Genomic DNA, 16,513 nt, shown 5'->3' with positions numbered 1-16,513 from the left:
TTCATTGGGAATTTTTTAGGTCATTGCAATGCTGTGAAGGGCTAAGTCTACCAGAAAAATTCCTCAAATGCTGTGGTTATTGCTGTGTACAAAGTTCTCCCGGTTCTGCTCCTTTCACTCAGCATCAGTTCACATAAGTCTTTCCAGGTAGTATTCCATGACATTCATATGCCACAATTTGTTAAGCCATTCCCCAATTGATGGGCATTCCCTCAATATCCAGTTCTTGGCCACCACAAAAAAGAGCTGCTATAAATATTTTTGTACATATAGGACCCTTTCCCATTTTTACGATCTCTTTGGGATACAGTCCTAGAAGAAGCTAGAAATTCTAAAAGACAAAAGTGATGAGGGAAAGCACTCTAGGCTTGGCAGACCATCATAATGTTGGTGAAAGTAAGTTTTTCTGGGCCTCAGTTTCTTTATGTGTCAGATGAAGTAGTTGGACCAGAATGACCTCTGTCTCAATTCTATGATGCTATAGAATGAATGAATATAAAGTCTGCCTCTCCACTTTTTTTCAAACTTTCTGGAGTTGAATGACCTAGGTATATGATCAATTATCTCAAGTATCTATCAAGGTCTGTCAAGCCTCCCACACTTAAGCAACACCCCTTGATGCAAAGACTAGCCTGGAAATCATTGACTAGATCATTTGAAATAACTTCCTTTTTCTGCCTGTTCAATAAACCAATTCTCCCTACCACTGAACTCTCCCATCACAGGTCCTATTTCTATAGTCCAGTTAGTACAATGCTCTTGTATAACTTCTGGTGAGCAGCCAAGTTCTGGTTGAAATGGGGAATAAGGTATCCTAGATAGAAGTGTTCTTCTATGCCCACAGGGCTATAAAATCATACATGCCCTTTGACCTAGCAATACCACTACTATGTCTGTACCCCAAAAGAAACAAAACAAAAAAGAAAAGGATCTATATATATAAAAATATTTATAGCAGCTCTTTTGTGGGGGCAAAGAATTAGAAATCGAGGGGATGTCCATCCACTGGGAAATTGCTATGGTGACGGCATAGCTTACAGAGAGTAGCAAGTCTTATGCCTGGCCAGCAAGCTGCTCGTCCTCCTGTGGAGCTTGCGAGTAAAAGAATGATGTGGGAGAGCGGGTCATGAAGCAACTCCAATTTATTCATGCAAGCACTCTGATTATATAGTCTCTGCCAGCCAGCCCAGTGAACCATGGTAACACATACAAACAAACCCGAAGCTATAGTAATGAACACAAGCTGGAACTATAGTGACAAAAACAAACCAGGGGTGGGGCTGTCCCTTCCAGCGCCATCTTGTTCACCCTTCCCTGCTCTGGACTCAGTTTACCTGATGTCCGTCAGTGTGGCGTCCCAGATGGTGTGGCAGTCAGCGCCCCTTACAACTCCCCCTTTTTGTTTTAGACCCTATGACCTACCCTTACAGGGAATGGCTAAATAAAGTGTGGTATGTGATTATGATGGAATGATGAGCAGGATGCTCTCAGAAAAACCAGAAAACACTTGCAAGGGCTGATACAAAATGAAATGTACTTTGTACAAAAGTAACAGCAATATTGTAAGATGATCACTGTGAATGACAGCTATTCTCAAAATACAATGATCCAAGACAAATCTGAAGGAATTAAAATGAAAGTGCTATCCATCCCCAGAGAAAGAACTGATGGTGTCTGAAAACAGATTGAAGCATAATGGTTTTTTTAACTTTATTTTTCTTGAGGTTTTTTTTTTTGTTTATGTTTTCTTTCACAGAATGACTATTATGGATATGTTTTGCATCATTACACATACATAAACTATATTGAATTGCTTGCCTTCTCAATGGGGGTGGGGAAGGGAGAAGGAGAATGGGAAAGAATTTGGAACTCAAAGTTTTAAAAGCAAATATTAAAAATTGTTTTTTACATATGTTTTTACATACTTTTTACAGGGGAAAATAAAATACTAAATAAATACAAAAATAGATAAATGTGTTGTTGTTTTTTTAAAAAGATATGTTCTTCTCTTCATGCTGAAACATTAGAGAAGGATTGAATGTGTTTTGCATGGCCTGAGAGAGAACTAAGAGCAGTAAATGAAAAATTAGAAGAGGCAAATTGAGGATTGATAGAAGGTAAAACTTCCTAATAATTAGGTTTAGCTGAAAGTGGAAAGCTGGTGGAGTGGTTTTACTATCCTGGAAGTCTTTTGTAGGTTAGTTCAAGAATTTTTGACCTCTGGACTCCTTCTATGATGCCATAATTCTAGTACCCAGACAATCCAGTTTTATCTTGGAATTAGAAATTGTCTGTGGCAATACAATGATCCAAGACAATTCCAACAAACTCATGATGGAAAATGCTAGCCACATCCAGAGAAAGAACTATGGAGTCTGAATGCAGAGTGAAGCATACTATTTTCACTTGTTTTTTGTTTTTTTTCTTTCCCATTTTTTTTCTTTTTTATTCTGATACTTCTTTCACAACATGACTAATGTGGAAGTATGTACATGATTGTATATCTATAACCTTTATCAGATTGCTTGCTGTCTTCGGGAGAATGAAGGGGAGGAGAAATGGGAGGAAGAAAAATTTGGAACTCAAAATTTTACAAAAATGAAAGTTGAAAACTATCTTTACATGTAATTGGGGAAAAAAATACTATTGAGGGAGAAAAGAAATAGTCTGTGGAAAATACAGATAGTTTTGAGTGGAGACTGTGAATCCACGGAGAAGGAGGAAACCTTTTGATACTATGTATCCAAAGGAGAGGGGTTTTATTCCAAGTAAGTTGGATTTTATAACAGTTGGATAGACGAGGGGAGAGAATGGCAAAGAATGATTTATCCAAAGAATAGAGAGGCAGGCGTCAGTTATATTTCATGTTGAGAGCTTCCAGAGATGGATTTGGTGACTCATACCAATATTGCAGGTCTAGACTTGTTCAGTGCATTGGGATCTTTATCATTATTTTGTTATAATCATGTGTGATGTAGGATAGTCAGATAAGGCATCTTAATCACAGGTGAGAGAGGGTTAAGAAAAAAACATCAATAGAAATAGCCTGAATAACTGGTAATATAAGGTATAATTACTTATTGCCACAGAAACTCTATCCACATAGGAATGCTGAGATTTTTTGTTTTTGTTTTTTACCCAGTATACTCATTATTGGTGTATTAGGAAAGCGCACCAAACTAAAACTTGTTAGTTTTCAAGTATGTGACCTTTCCCTCTCATCCCTACCACACTATACGTGTAGATAGTCTGAAACTGACAAAAATAAAAAATATGAGCACTAAAATTCTTTCCCTGCTCATTTTGAATGCTTGAAACACTTGGCTTTCTTCAATTCTTTTTTTTTTTTAGGCAACTGAGGTTAAGTGACTTGCCCAGGGTCACACACCTAGTCTGTGTCTGAGGCTAGATTTTAATTCAGGTGCTCCTGACGCCAAGGCCAGTGCTCTATCTACTGTGCCACCTAGCTGCCCCTGCTTCAACTCAGTTCTAAAGTCACCTTCTGCAGGAGGTGGTTTACATTCTGCCAGGTGCTAATGCCTTCCCCTTTAAGAGGAATAACAATGCACGCACAGATGTGTGTGTGTGTGTGTGTTTCTGTGATCTCCTCTATTAAAATGTAAGCTTCTTGATGGCATGGATTATTGTAATTGTTTTTATTTCAATACTTAGCACATTGCCTGACATATAATAAGTACTTAATAAATACATGTTGATTGATTCCTGGCTCTGTCTACTTCATACTTCATTAATTCATATAACTCTTTCCATGTTTCTCGACATTCTTCACATTATTCATTCATTCATTGTTTTATTTTTTGCAGCACAGTAATAGTTCATTATATTCATGTGCCACAGTTCATTTATACATTTCCCCAACTGATGGGCATCCACAAGAAAGGCCCTTAATAAGACTAGCCTACCACCCTGGCAGAGCCAGCAAAACCCAGGCTGAGTCTTACATGTACAAAAGCATATCCTAGGATCAGGAAAAATGGATGATACCTAGGATACACTTCGTTTGAATTGTACCTTTCTCCACGGAATCTAAAAAAATAGTTGAATTGTGTGTATTTGGATCCCACCCACTATCAAACTTGAGTCTTCCTTTCTTGGTCATTTTGTTGTAACACCTGCATATTTTGAGGAATATATTCTGTATATTTGTATGTCTGCTGAACATATATCTATATATTTATATATGCACACGTATGTATATATACATATGTGTATGTTTATAGTTATATATAACTGTGTAATTATATATAACTATATAGTTATATAGTGTTATATATAGATTATACAATGTGATATATAGTATACTATTTATGTTAGATATAGCATAATATATAGCATATACCATATATTACTATATATAGTGTATAATATATACTGCTATATTATGCAGTATAGTATAGTATTTATGTTATAATATATGGTATACTATAGCATATATACTATATATAGTCCATAATATATACTACTATGTATAATAGTATATAATATATGGCATAGGATGTATGTTACGTTGTAACATATGATATATATTTGTAGCAAATATACATATGCATATACGTATATATATATATACACATATATAAAATACTTTAACTCAATACCTGAACAATTAAATTATTTTTTCTTCTACAATTATAGAAGTTACAAAGAATGTACCAGTTAACATTGGTACATTACTGAAAATTCCTGTACCAGTGAAATCACAGGTCTAGTTCTTATCTCTAAGGACTATGGCAAGCACATTTCCAAAGTATCTGTAAAGAAAGCATTAACTTCTCTATTATCCATTACAATGTTTATATTTCTATTACAGAAATATTTGAACCACCAGTTATCAACATAAACTGCACAGAGAAACTTTGTTACATGGAGTGGCAGATACCCAAAAGAAGAGAATTATGGGATACTGACTTTGAATATGAGCTTATAATTCAAAAGGTAATTTTTTTGATCACTTCTTAAATCATACTCCATGACCCGTGTTCCTTATATTGTGTGTGCTGAAGAATCTTTATCCCTCAATCCAGCTTTCTTTCTTATCAGAGTAATTCTGCTATACCAAAACTTGCTCTAATCTGAGCAACTTTCCATTCTTTTCCTTGTTATTTCCTTCTCTCTGAGGCACAAGGATGGTCTTCTGTCCCTTTTTAAAATGGAAACTAGCCATCCACAAAGAGAAATTAATCCTTGAGCAATATGAAAGAATAGCCCAGCAGGAAAAAATAATGCAAGAATCACTATTGTCACCTTAATAAATAGCAGGGCATGACCCCTCTTCAACCTCCATTTTCACTTGGTTCATTCCAGTCCCTCTGAAGGAGTGGTTTTTCCTTATGCCAAGGCCAACTTCTCTGCTCATACCCTTGATTTCTCTCCTCTCCTATATCCTGTGGGATTCCACCACTTCAATCTTTCCTTATTTTTCTGTTATCGTCACTCTCTCACCATTCACTGCTCCTTCCCTGCCACCTACAAAAATGCCTAGGTCTCTCCAAGACTTAAAAAAAAAAATCCTTCGCTTGAACCTGCCAAACTATCCTCCTACACCTTTTATCCCTTTCACAACCAAATTCCTAAAAAAAGACAGTCTCATTTCCTCACCTTTTATTCACTTATCATCCCTTTAATATCTGACTTCCAACACCACCACTGTCCCGAAACTGTTCTTGCCAGTGATCCCTTAGCAGCCAAATCCAATGGCTTTTTCTGTGTCATATTATTCTACTTGAGCTCTGTGCAGCTTGTGACCCTTTCCTCCAGGATGCTCCCCTCCATTTATTTCTGTGATATTTCTTTCTCCTGATCCTTATCCTACCTATCTTATCATTCCTCAGTTTCTCTTGCTGAATCGTCATCCTCCTAAATATCAAATACAGTTTTTTCAAGGCTCTATTGTGGGTCCTCTTCCTTTCCCTCTTTCTACACCCTCTCTCTTGATCATCTTGCCAGCTACAGTTCAAATATCATTTTTATATGTCTATATCTCAAATCTATATATCTAGCTCCAAATACTCTCTTGAGTTAAAGGTAAGTATTACATACTTCCTACTAGACATCTCCACTTGGATGTCCTATAGGCATCTCAAACTCAGTGTTTCTAAATTGGAATTCGTGTTCCCCTCAACTCCTCCAAACTTCTCTAATTTTATAGAAGGAATCCTTCTAGTCACCCAAAATAGCAACCTTACAATCATTCTTTACTTTTTCCTCTCTCCTTCCCCCAAATCCAATTAATTGCCAAGTCTTTCCTGCCCCCACTACATCTCTTTCATCTATCCCCTTCTCTCTATTCATATAACCTCTATCCTAGTTTAGTTCCTTGTCCCCTTTCACCTGTTCTATTGAAATAGCCTTCAAATTAGTTTCTCTTCTGAATTGATATGCCTGACGTACAAGTCTAACCATGACACTCTGCTATTCAAAAATCTTCAGAGCATCCCTACTACCTCGAGGATAAAATACAAAATTTCATTTAAAGCACTACTTTAAGAAGCACTATGTTATAGTGGTGAAAGTGCTGGGCTAGGAGTCAGAAAGACAAAATTCACATCCTGCCTCTGACATTTGTTAGCTGTGTGACTATGGGATAATAACAACTGCTCCGAGTCTCAGTTTCCTCATCTCCAAAATGGAGAGGAGTGGGCTGGGTTGAATGACCTGTAAAATCTCTGCTAGCTCTAAATCTATGATCCTATGAGCCTAGTAAGACACCCATTTACCTCTCCTTACATCATATTAGCCTTTATATTACTCCCTTTATGTGCTCTCCATTTCAGTCCAACTGACCTATTTGCTGATCCAAATACAAACAACATTCTACTTCCTTCCTCTGGGTGTTTGCTAATGTCTCTTCTCCATGTCTAGATTGTACTCTCTCCACTCTGCCTAGTAAAATCCTAGTTGAGCACAACTCAAAGTGCCACCAGTCCCCCCTGAGGCCTTTCCTAATCCCCCTATTTGTTGGCACACTTTCCTTTTTGAAGTTGCTTTGTATTCTTTTGTATATGTACTTTGTTCAAAATCACAGAGCCTAGTAGTGGTAGCCCAATTTCGTGGTGGAAGAATTCAAGCCAAATTCTGAAAGGGAATCCCTTGCAGGCAGAGGGGAAGAAAAGAGTTTATCTCTCATTCTCCTCTTCCTATTCCCCTCAGGCAGCCATTTGATTCTGGAATATCCAGAGGTCACCTTAGCAACTAGAACAGTAGCAGGCAAAGAGAGAGGAAAGTCCTGAAGACAGAAATGGAAAGTCACCTAAGGATAGTGATTTTCAAGGAGTGAGACACTTTGTGACAGAGAGAAGTGTTGCCGGGGAGTTCTTCAAAGGCAGGGATCCTTTGAGGCTAGTAGAGTGCTACACCTAGGAGGAACTTCATGATGACTTTATGACAAGGGGGGAAAATTTCCAGTAATCAGGAGTTGTGGGTGACCCCTTTTGTCACCATGTCCTCCACATATATTCTTCACTACCATTATACTTTACACTTAAGCCCACTCTTTTCAAGGGAGAATGTGCCCCAGACTTTTGTTGTATGTGTGAAGGAGGGTACTAACCATCCTTAATCATCTCAGTAAATATATTTTTTTAAAGTTCATTAAAGTCTAGATGACTGATAATCAAAGGGGGGAGCATATAGGTGAAGGTTCATGAATGATAATATTAGAAACTCAGTCTCTCAAGATTATCCCCGGAACCTCAAGAATCAGAACAAATTGAACTTCTAGGGACCCTGTAGTGGGAATAATATATTAACTTAGAATGAGCAGCTCCATTTTATTTCAAGCCTCCATTTTGTGATTAAACAGTTGCTATGTAAGTTGTTTTTCTGTAATAAGATAAGTACTTGTATATAATTATTTTCATATTTCAATGATACGTTTGTATGTATATCCCCACATCTAGTAAACAACTGATAAACATATGCTAATGACATTAAGAAACTAAGGCTTTGGTTGGTAGTTTTTCATTCTTTATAAGATTAATTAATTGATCACCAATAAGAACTTGATGTAACTGATAAATGCCTTTAAACAACTACAAAAACCCCCTGGAGACAACAGCCATCCATCTGTTTCTGGATGGCTAAAAATAACTGATTCCTAAATTCCCCAGAGACTCAAGCATCCCACGTTCACTAGCTTGAACTCATACTTACCAAAACACTAGCTTGAAAGGAGACACAGAGCTGGGCAGAGGGACATCTTGGCCTGAGCAGTAGTAAAAGACATGCTTACTGGGATCTTTAGCAATCAGGTTGATGGTTTCTCCCTACAGGGATTAATGTTTATATTGTTGAGCAGATAATTACATCCAGTTGTTTAATAAACAGTGGTGAAATGTACTGGGGAATGTAAATCTATTTTGGTCTTTCCATTGCCTTAGTCAGTATATGTAATAGTAAATTGGTTTGGCATGTACACCATGCATTATTGACCCAAACCACTAGCAAGAGTGAGAGCTGGGGAAGTAAGCCCAAATATGTTTATGCCCTGACTACTCAGGACTAACAATACATATTTGGAAGGTGGCCATTTGGGTTGCAAAGGTCATGCCATAAACCAAAACTAACTATTCAGATCAGGCTTTCTAGGAATTAGTTCTGCAACTCTAGCCTCACTGGCACTGTGGTTTAACTCATCAAGCTAACCCAAGTCACAGCAGTTTACTGCATTGGCATTAGGGCTCTCAGACTTTTATTATTACCCTGGAATTATCATTTCATCAATGTAGAGAATATTAGCATGTGGAAAGTCTTGCCATAGCTACAGATAGGCAACTCCCCTTTCATAAAGTATTAGAGTTGCCTTAGGGGCACTGAGAGTTTATGTGTCTTATCTATAGTCACAAGATCTGAATCTCCTTCAACTACACCTCAGTGACTTTCAGAAACTCAGTCAGCCATTCAGAGACAAAAGTAGCTTAAAAATAGAAGGTTATCATGTCAAGGTGACAAGCCTTTCTTCGATAGGAATGACCAGGGGACTCGTTAACCAAGGAAGTTTTTTAATGCTGTGCACAAAATAAGCACCAAATGTGAACCTGGGTCCAGCCCTTCCAAATCACAGGAACTGATAAGTCTTCTTTAGAGACTTAGAGTGATCTGCAGAGAGAATCTGTATAGTAACAACTCCTTGTGTACAATACATAATTTGGAGACCCTAGTAGAGGAGGAGGTAAAAGAACTGAAGAAATGCTTCTCTATTCCCCAGATTATCAGAAATAAGGAAGGATTTCTGGAAAGAACAGAAGTGTTCCAAAGGGGATACATAAAAGAGAAAGAATATGAAAAGGCAAAGTGGGGAATCCTAACCAGAGGTCAGAAAGTTGGAAGGAGTCAAAATATGGCAGAAGAAGGATCCATAAACCTTTGGAGCTCCAAATGGCCAACTTCACCCTCTATGGGAGTGATAAAGCAAATGAAGTTTTATTACTTCAAGGAATGAGTCATAAATGACAATATGAGAGAAATCATCTAGTGCAAGAAGTAACAAAGAGTGGTGGTTGATAGTTTTCCAAGTAAACCAGCATCTTGAGGAGCTAGCCAACTTCTTCCTCAGTGAAATTTTTTGTTGCTACTTTCATAATCAATTTTCCTTATTGGTTAGAATTACATCTACATTACATGTTTGTCTCACTTTTTAAAGAAAGAAATTCTCATGAAGGCAAGTTGGGAATTTGTCAAATGCTTTGTTTTAGCAGAGAGAATGTGTGCTTGAAGACATATTGATCATTGAAGACTCCTTTTGTTACTTATGCCATGTATTTGTTGGGAGTTTGTGAGGTTTTCTAAACTTGTCATTCATTCCTTTGGTCCAGATAGTCTGTAGCATAATCTGACCATAATAATTCTATTTGCTCTGTTTATTTGTTCTCTCTGCCTTGCTTCCCCTTTTTGGTTCAGGGATTTCCTTGTATGTCTATGGGGATAGGAATTGGACCTATGATCCTACTTCCTTTGGTTCCTTCAAGTCCGAAATTAAAAAAAAAAACTCACCATCCACATGGAGTTTTTCCCAATCCCCCTCAATGCTAGTGCCTTCTACCAATAGATTTTCTCCCATTTATCCTGAAGATATCTTTTTTGTACAGTTGTTTTCATGTAGTCTCTCCTATTACATGGTGAGCTCCTTGAAAGCAGAGACTGTCTTTTACTTTTATTTATCTACCCAGTCCTTAGCAGAGGACCTGGCACATAGAAGGTGTTTAACAAAAGTTTGTTGACTAATTAACTGATTTCATTGGCCCAAGGAACTCCCAGATGGAGGAAAGATCATTTACTAACACAGGTTGACATTTTCTCCAAAACTAATAGTTTTAGAGAATTACTTATTTTTAATAATATTTTAATTTTAATAATAATAATAATGTAATTTTAATAATAGCTTTAATTTTTGCAAAGCTTTTTATATGTATTATCTCGTTGCTTCTCACACTTTTATAAATGCAAACCCTTGAGGTAATGGGTTTCATTATGGTCTTTCTTCTAAGTTATCTTCTATGAATGACTGGTCTTCTCCACTGATAGATATTCTTCCTCTGCTGTAACTATAAATCTGGTGAATATTCTTCCTTCTCTTCCCCTCTTGGCTAATAACATAAATAGCACGGTTATCACATTTTTAGATAACATGACATGATCATGTTGGATAATAGGGAGAATGCAAAAATATTTCATAGGCTAAAATTGTGGGCTGAATCTAATACGATGAAATTTAGTAAGGATCACTGTAACAGTCTGTGTTTGATTTCAGATTCTCAACTTCAAAAGTATGCAGGCTATAGGAAATATATCTAACAACGGTTCATAAGGAAAAAAACACTGAAGTCTTAATAGGCAGCAAGCAGAAAGAAAAGGCAACATGAATAAAAAACAAGTCTAAAATGCCAACAGATTCAATCTTAGGCTATGCTAATAGAGGAATAGTTGCCAGAATGACTCACTATCACATCCCATCCAGAGCACTGCGTTCAAAATTAGAAGCCTCTTTTAGGAAGGGCTCTGATAGACTAAATTATTCAGAGGATATTGACTAGGATAGGAAAGGGGGTGATGAACATGACTCAGGAAGATTGGCCGAAGAAACTGGACACACAAAACATGAAGAAAATTCAAGGGCAATGCGCTAGCTGCCTTGTAGGATTTCTTAGATTTATGAGGATTTGACTTGTTCCGTTTGATCCAAGAGGACTCAATTATGGTGGATAAAATAGATAGAAATCCCTACTGAAGAAAACAATTGACTCTTGCATTTTAGCCAAATCTGTCATTACATTTTTATCAATGTACCAACAGACTATTGGGAAGGAAGCTAGATGTCAGAGTGAATAGAGTGCTGGCCCTGAAGTCAGGAGGACTTGAGTCCAAGTCCTGTCCAGACATTAGTTAGCTATGTGACCCTGGACAAGTCATTGAACTCTATTTTCCTTAATTTCCTCATTTATAAAATTAGCTGGAGGAAGAAATCATAAACTACTTCAAAATCTTTGCCAAAAAAAAAACCCAAATGGGGTCACAAAGAGTAGGACACAACTAATGAACAATTCTGCTTGGAAAGACAAATAAATATCAGAAAATTGATAGAGTTCTTCCCACAATCAGTCAGAAAGATCCTTCCAGACAATTTCCCACACACATTTTGTGTTAAGCTTGAAAGAAAGGATGAAGAAATTCCTCAAATTCCACAAAAAGTAGAAATACATAAGTAAGTTTAGATCTGAAAATAATATTTTCCCTTTGTCCTTTCTTTTTTTTCTGAATCTTTGTTCCTCCAAATTAATTTTTTATTAGTTTGTCTAGCATTGCAAAGTATTCCTTCAATCAATTAAACTGGTATAGCACTGGTTCTATAAATTAAAGTATTGTCCTATTTATCATATTGGCATGACCCCATCAAAACTTATGGTTTCTTGACTCCAAGGTCACTGCTCTCTATACGCTTCTGTAATTCTCTGTGGAAGTGAACTTGAAAAGAATGAGAAAAGACTGCATAGTTAAATCATTTTCATTCACTTTGGGATTTGCTACAATCGTCCACAGGAATTCAGAATTTCTTTTTTCCCAAACAGTCTACTGTATTTTCTCATTTGCATTAGAGGTGGTATTGGCTTTCCTGGAAATAGGGAAGGAAATCAGGAAGGCTATTTCCCAAGGAGATTAGAATTCAAGACACTTAACTTGCTTTTTTGTTATTCTTACAGGTTACTGATGACACTGTCTTAGAATCAATAGTGAGTATTACTTTCCCTAACATCACTAAATTTTTTACTTCAAAAGCAAATAATATGCTTGAGAGCAACAAATCTTTCATGGCTATTTTGTTTCTACTGATACAACCACATTAGATATATTTATTTAGTATTATTAGCTAGAAAGTTGGATCAAAAACAAAATTGGGCTATTCTGCATAGCCACAGCTGGGTAGACGAAAAACTCCCCTGGAGGGACTTTTCTTTCCCAGGATAACACTTAAAAGACTCAAAGACTTAAAGAGATGCTAGACTTCCATCATTATACTTAGATTAACTGAACTCTTGTCTACCCATTTTTATGGTTACTGGATAGTTACACTGAATAAGTTCTCATCAGGTACAATATGTATGTTGTCTGATGAGTGTGTTGTTCGTAACTGTTAAGATGATATTGACATAAAATTGCCTTTTTTAAAAATCCTGACTTCACTGTAGAGAACCCCTCCATTGCTTTATGAATGACAAAAAATGAGTTGTTACAACCTTAGAGTTGCCTAAAAAAGTTAATCAATCTGCTCATGGTCATACAACCAGTAGGTAATCAGAGGTGGGACTTCAACTCAGGTCTTCCTGACTCTAATTCTGATCTACCGCTCCATTCTTTCACTTTCCACTTATCCTTAGAAAAGTGAAAGATAACTTTGGATCAAAGCATATATCCTTTTTTTTTCAAAGCATATATCTTTATCTGCTTTAATTCAGTCCAAGAATGTAATAGTAAGTAAAAAAAAATGACACCATGTTCTTTTAGCTGGTAAGCAGCTCACTAGAAACTACCTAGGTACTTCAAAATGTGCATCAACTCAAATTAACCACCAGGACATGACTTATAGATTTGAAAGGACTCTTGAGGCAAAATGCCATCCACATACAGAGAAAGAACTATGGAACTGGCATGCAGAATGAAGTGGAATATTTTCTCGTGTTATGTTTTGTTTTGTTTGGGTTTTTCTCATGGTTTCTCCCATTCATTTTAATTTTTCTATGCAACATGACTAATGTGAAAATGTGTTTAATTAGAATATATTTATAGCTCTTTAGGCATAGGTCCAAATTGTTCTCCAGACTGGTTGACCTAGCTCACAACTCCACCAACAGTGTATTAGGGTCCCAATTTTTTGACATCCCCTCCAACATTTGTCACTTCTCCCTTCTATCACTTCAGCCAATATGATAGGTGTGAAATGATATCTCAAACTTGTTTTAATTTTCATTTCTCAAATCAATAATGATTTAGAGCATTTTTATATGAGTATATATAGTTTTGATTTCTTCATCAGAAAACTACCTGTTTATATCTTTTGACCATTTATCAATTGGGAATGACTAATATTCTTATAAATTTGACAACAGTTCTCTATATATTTGAAATATGAGACCTTTATCTGAGAAACTGTCAATAAAATTTTCCCTAGCTTTGTTTTCCTTCTAATCTTGGCTATCTTGGTCTTATTTGTAATAGCCCTTTTTTGATTTAATGTAATCAAAATTATCAATTTTGCATCTTACAATGTTCTCTATCACTTGTTTATTCATAAATTTTTCTCCTATCCATAGATCTGATAGGCAATATGTTCTATGTTCTAACTTATTTACGATATTTTCCTTTATAGCTAGATCATGTATCCATTTGACCTTATCATTGTAAATGGTATATGGTATTGGTCTATACTCAACTTCTGCCAGACCGCTTTTTAGTTTTCCCAAAAATTTTTGCCAAATAATGAATTATTATCCCCAAAGCTTAAATCTCTCCATCTGTCAAACACAAGGTAACTAGAATCATTTCCTGTGGTGTTATTGTATGTCTACTCTTTTCCACTGATTCACCTTTCTATTTCTTAGCCAGTACCAAATAGTTTTGATAATTACCACCTTATAACACACTTTAAAATCTGGTACTGCTAAACCTCTTTCCTTTACATTTTTAAAAGTAATTCCTTTGGTATTCTTGACCTTTTGTTCTTCTGAATGAATTTTGTTCCTATTTTTTCTAGCTCAATAAAATATTTTCTAGGTAATTTAATTTGACATGGCATTGGATAAGTAGATTCCTTTAGGTAGAATTGTCATTTTTATCATATTGGCTCTACCCACCCATAAACAATATTTTTCCAATTATTTAAATCTGACTATAAAAAGTGTTTTATAATCAAAGTGAAATAAAGTGAAGTGACTTGCCTAAAGTCAAACATAAGTAATAAATGGTATTAGAATTTGGACTCAGGACTTCTGACTCTAAATACAATACACTTTCCAGTGCATGTTTCAAATGTTTCAAAGTTGTGCACCATTATTCTAAGTACTAACTTTTTGAATGTAACTCTGTCAACTTAACCATACTCTTCTTGTGCAACAGGCATTTTTTCTTATAAATATACCTCCCTTTTGATATAATTTTTGAAATAAGCCACTGATTAGTTCATTGCTTTTCCTTCTTTACTTTATTCTTATTTCTCCCACCCTCAAAAAACTGGGAACTCTATCTTTGACTGCATCTGTTCCTTTATAATGGGAGTTCATGAAATTCCTGAATTTGTCTTAGCAGGTATACTTTTGGTATTTTATGCTGTCTACAGTTATTTTCAGTGAGGTATCTCTTACTGTCTGTTCTTGCAAGGTTTTGTTAGTGATACATTGAAATGCTGATGATTTATGTTGGTTCATTTCATATCCTGCTGCTTTGCTAAAATTATTATTTTAACTAGCTTTTTAGTTGATTCTCTAGGATTTTTCAAGTATATCATCATGTTGTCTGCAAAAAGAGACAGTTTTATTACCTCATTATCCATTCTGATTCCTTCAATTTATTTTTCTTCTCTTCTTGCTATTATTAACATTTCTAATATCCAGTATTGAATAATACTGGTGATAATGGGCATCCTTGCTTTATTCCTGGTCCTAAGAAGGCTTCTAGCTTATCCCGATTAGAAATACTGCTTGCTGGTGGTTTTAGACAGATACATCTGAAGAGGCAGTTTTCAGAAGAATAAATCAAAGCTATTAATAGTCACATTAAAATGCTCTAAATTCCTATTTACTAGAAAAACAAAAATTAAAACAACTCATACCTATCAGACTAGCTAATACGAAAGAAAAGTAAAATCACAAATGCTGGGAGGGGATGTGTAAAAATAAGTACACTAATGCTCTGTTGGTAGAGCTTTAAATTGGTCTAACCACTCTGGAGAACAATTTGGAACTATGCCCAAAAGGCGATAAAACTATGTATACTATTTGACCCAAAAAAGAACTGGAAATTGAGGAGATGTCCATCAATTGAGGAATGGCTAAATAAGTTGTCATATATGATTGTGATGGAATACTATTGTATTATAAGAAATTATGAAGGAGATGGTTTCAGAAAAACCAGGAAGACTTACATGAGCTGATACAAAGCTAAATGAGCAGAACCTGGAAAACACTGCACAAAATAACAGCAATATTGTAAAGACTATCAATTGTGAAAAAATTTACCTATTCTGATCAATCCAATGATCGATGACAATTCCAAAGGACTTATGATGGAAAATACTATCCACCTTCAGAGAGAGAACTGATGAATTCTGAGTGCAGATTAAAGCATATTTTTTTCATTGTATTATTCTTACCTTTTATTTATTTTTTTGTTTTTTCCAATATGGACATGACTTCATGTGAATCATGGGTATCTTATTTCTTGCTTTCTCAATGGTTGGGAGAGGGAATTGGAGGAAGGGAGAGAAACTGAAACTGAAAACAAAAATAAATTTAATCTATATTTTCAACATTTTTCCATTACCTTTTTAAGTCTAGGCAAGCAACAAAGCAAAGAATTAGGCCTTGACTTGAATAATTTACTGACTTCTGAAATGCAAATGCTCACACTGAAAATTTAACAATTGACTCTCAGCAAACAAATTAGAGTTGGCTCCAGCACATCCCTGAACCATATACTAGTATCACAGTATCACAGGGCTCTTTGTATATCTGCTTGTAGCTTCTAGAACACACATGTATTGTTGTCAATGAGTGTGTGGAGAAAATTTTAAAAATTATTTTGTTTTCAAGGCCCCTCTTTCTATAACAAATTATGCCTATAAAACTACCAATGGAAAACGTACTGTGAAAATAAGAACAAGAAATTTGACTAGTAAAAATTGGAGTGAATGGAGTAAGCCCCAAGAATTTGGTAAGTGTGATACTCTTTAATTCTAATACCCATGTTGGGGAAGAAAATTAGATGGGAATATCTCCCAGGAAACTAG

The 16,513-nt window shown here is 35.8% G+C and overlaps 1 protein-coding gene across 3 annotated transcripts in view; it reads left to right on the top strand.

Annotated features, from left to right (window-relative positions):
* Positions 1-16,513, top strand: part of LOC140506880 (interleukin-3 receptor subunit alpha-like) — a 113,765-nt gene that overhangs the window by 80,341 nt on the left and 16,911 nt on the right. For all 3 annotated transcript variants that reach the window (XM_072614511.1, XM_072614512.1, XM_072614513.1), the window contains exons 7-9: positions 4,832-4,956; positions 12,216-12,245; positions 16,317-16,437. In XM_072614511.1, coding sequence (XP_072470612.1) covers positions 4,832-4,956; positions 12,216-12,245; positions 16,317-16,437 — 276 coding nt within the window. The remainder of the gene's footprint in view (positions 1-4,831; positions 4,957-12,215; positions 12,246-16,316; positions 16,438-16,513) is intronic.

This window comes from Notamacropus eugenii, chromosome 5 (assembly GCF_028372415.1).
Source record: "Notamacropus eugenii isolate mMacEug1 chromosome 5, mMacEug1.pri_v2, whole genome shotgun sequence".
Taxonomy (NCBI): Eukaryota; Metazoa; Chordata; class Mammalia; order Diprotodontia; family Macropodidae; genus Notamacropus; species Notamacropus eugenii.
This window is presented reverse-complemented; position numbering and strand designations above follow the sequence as displayed.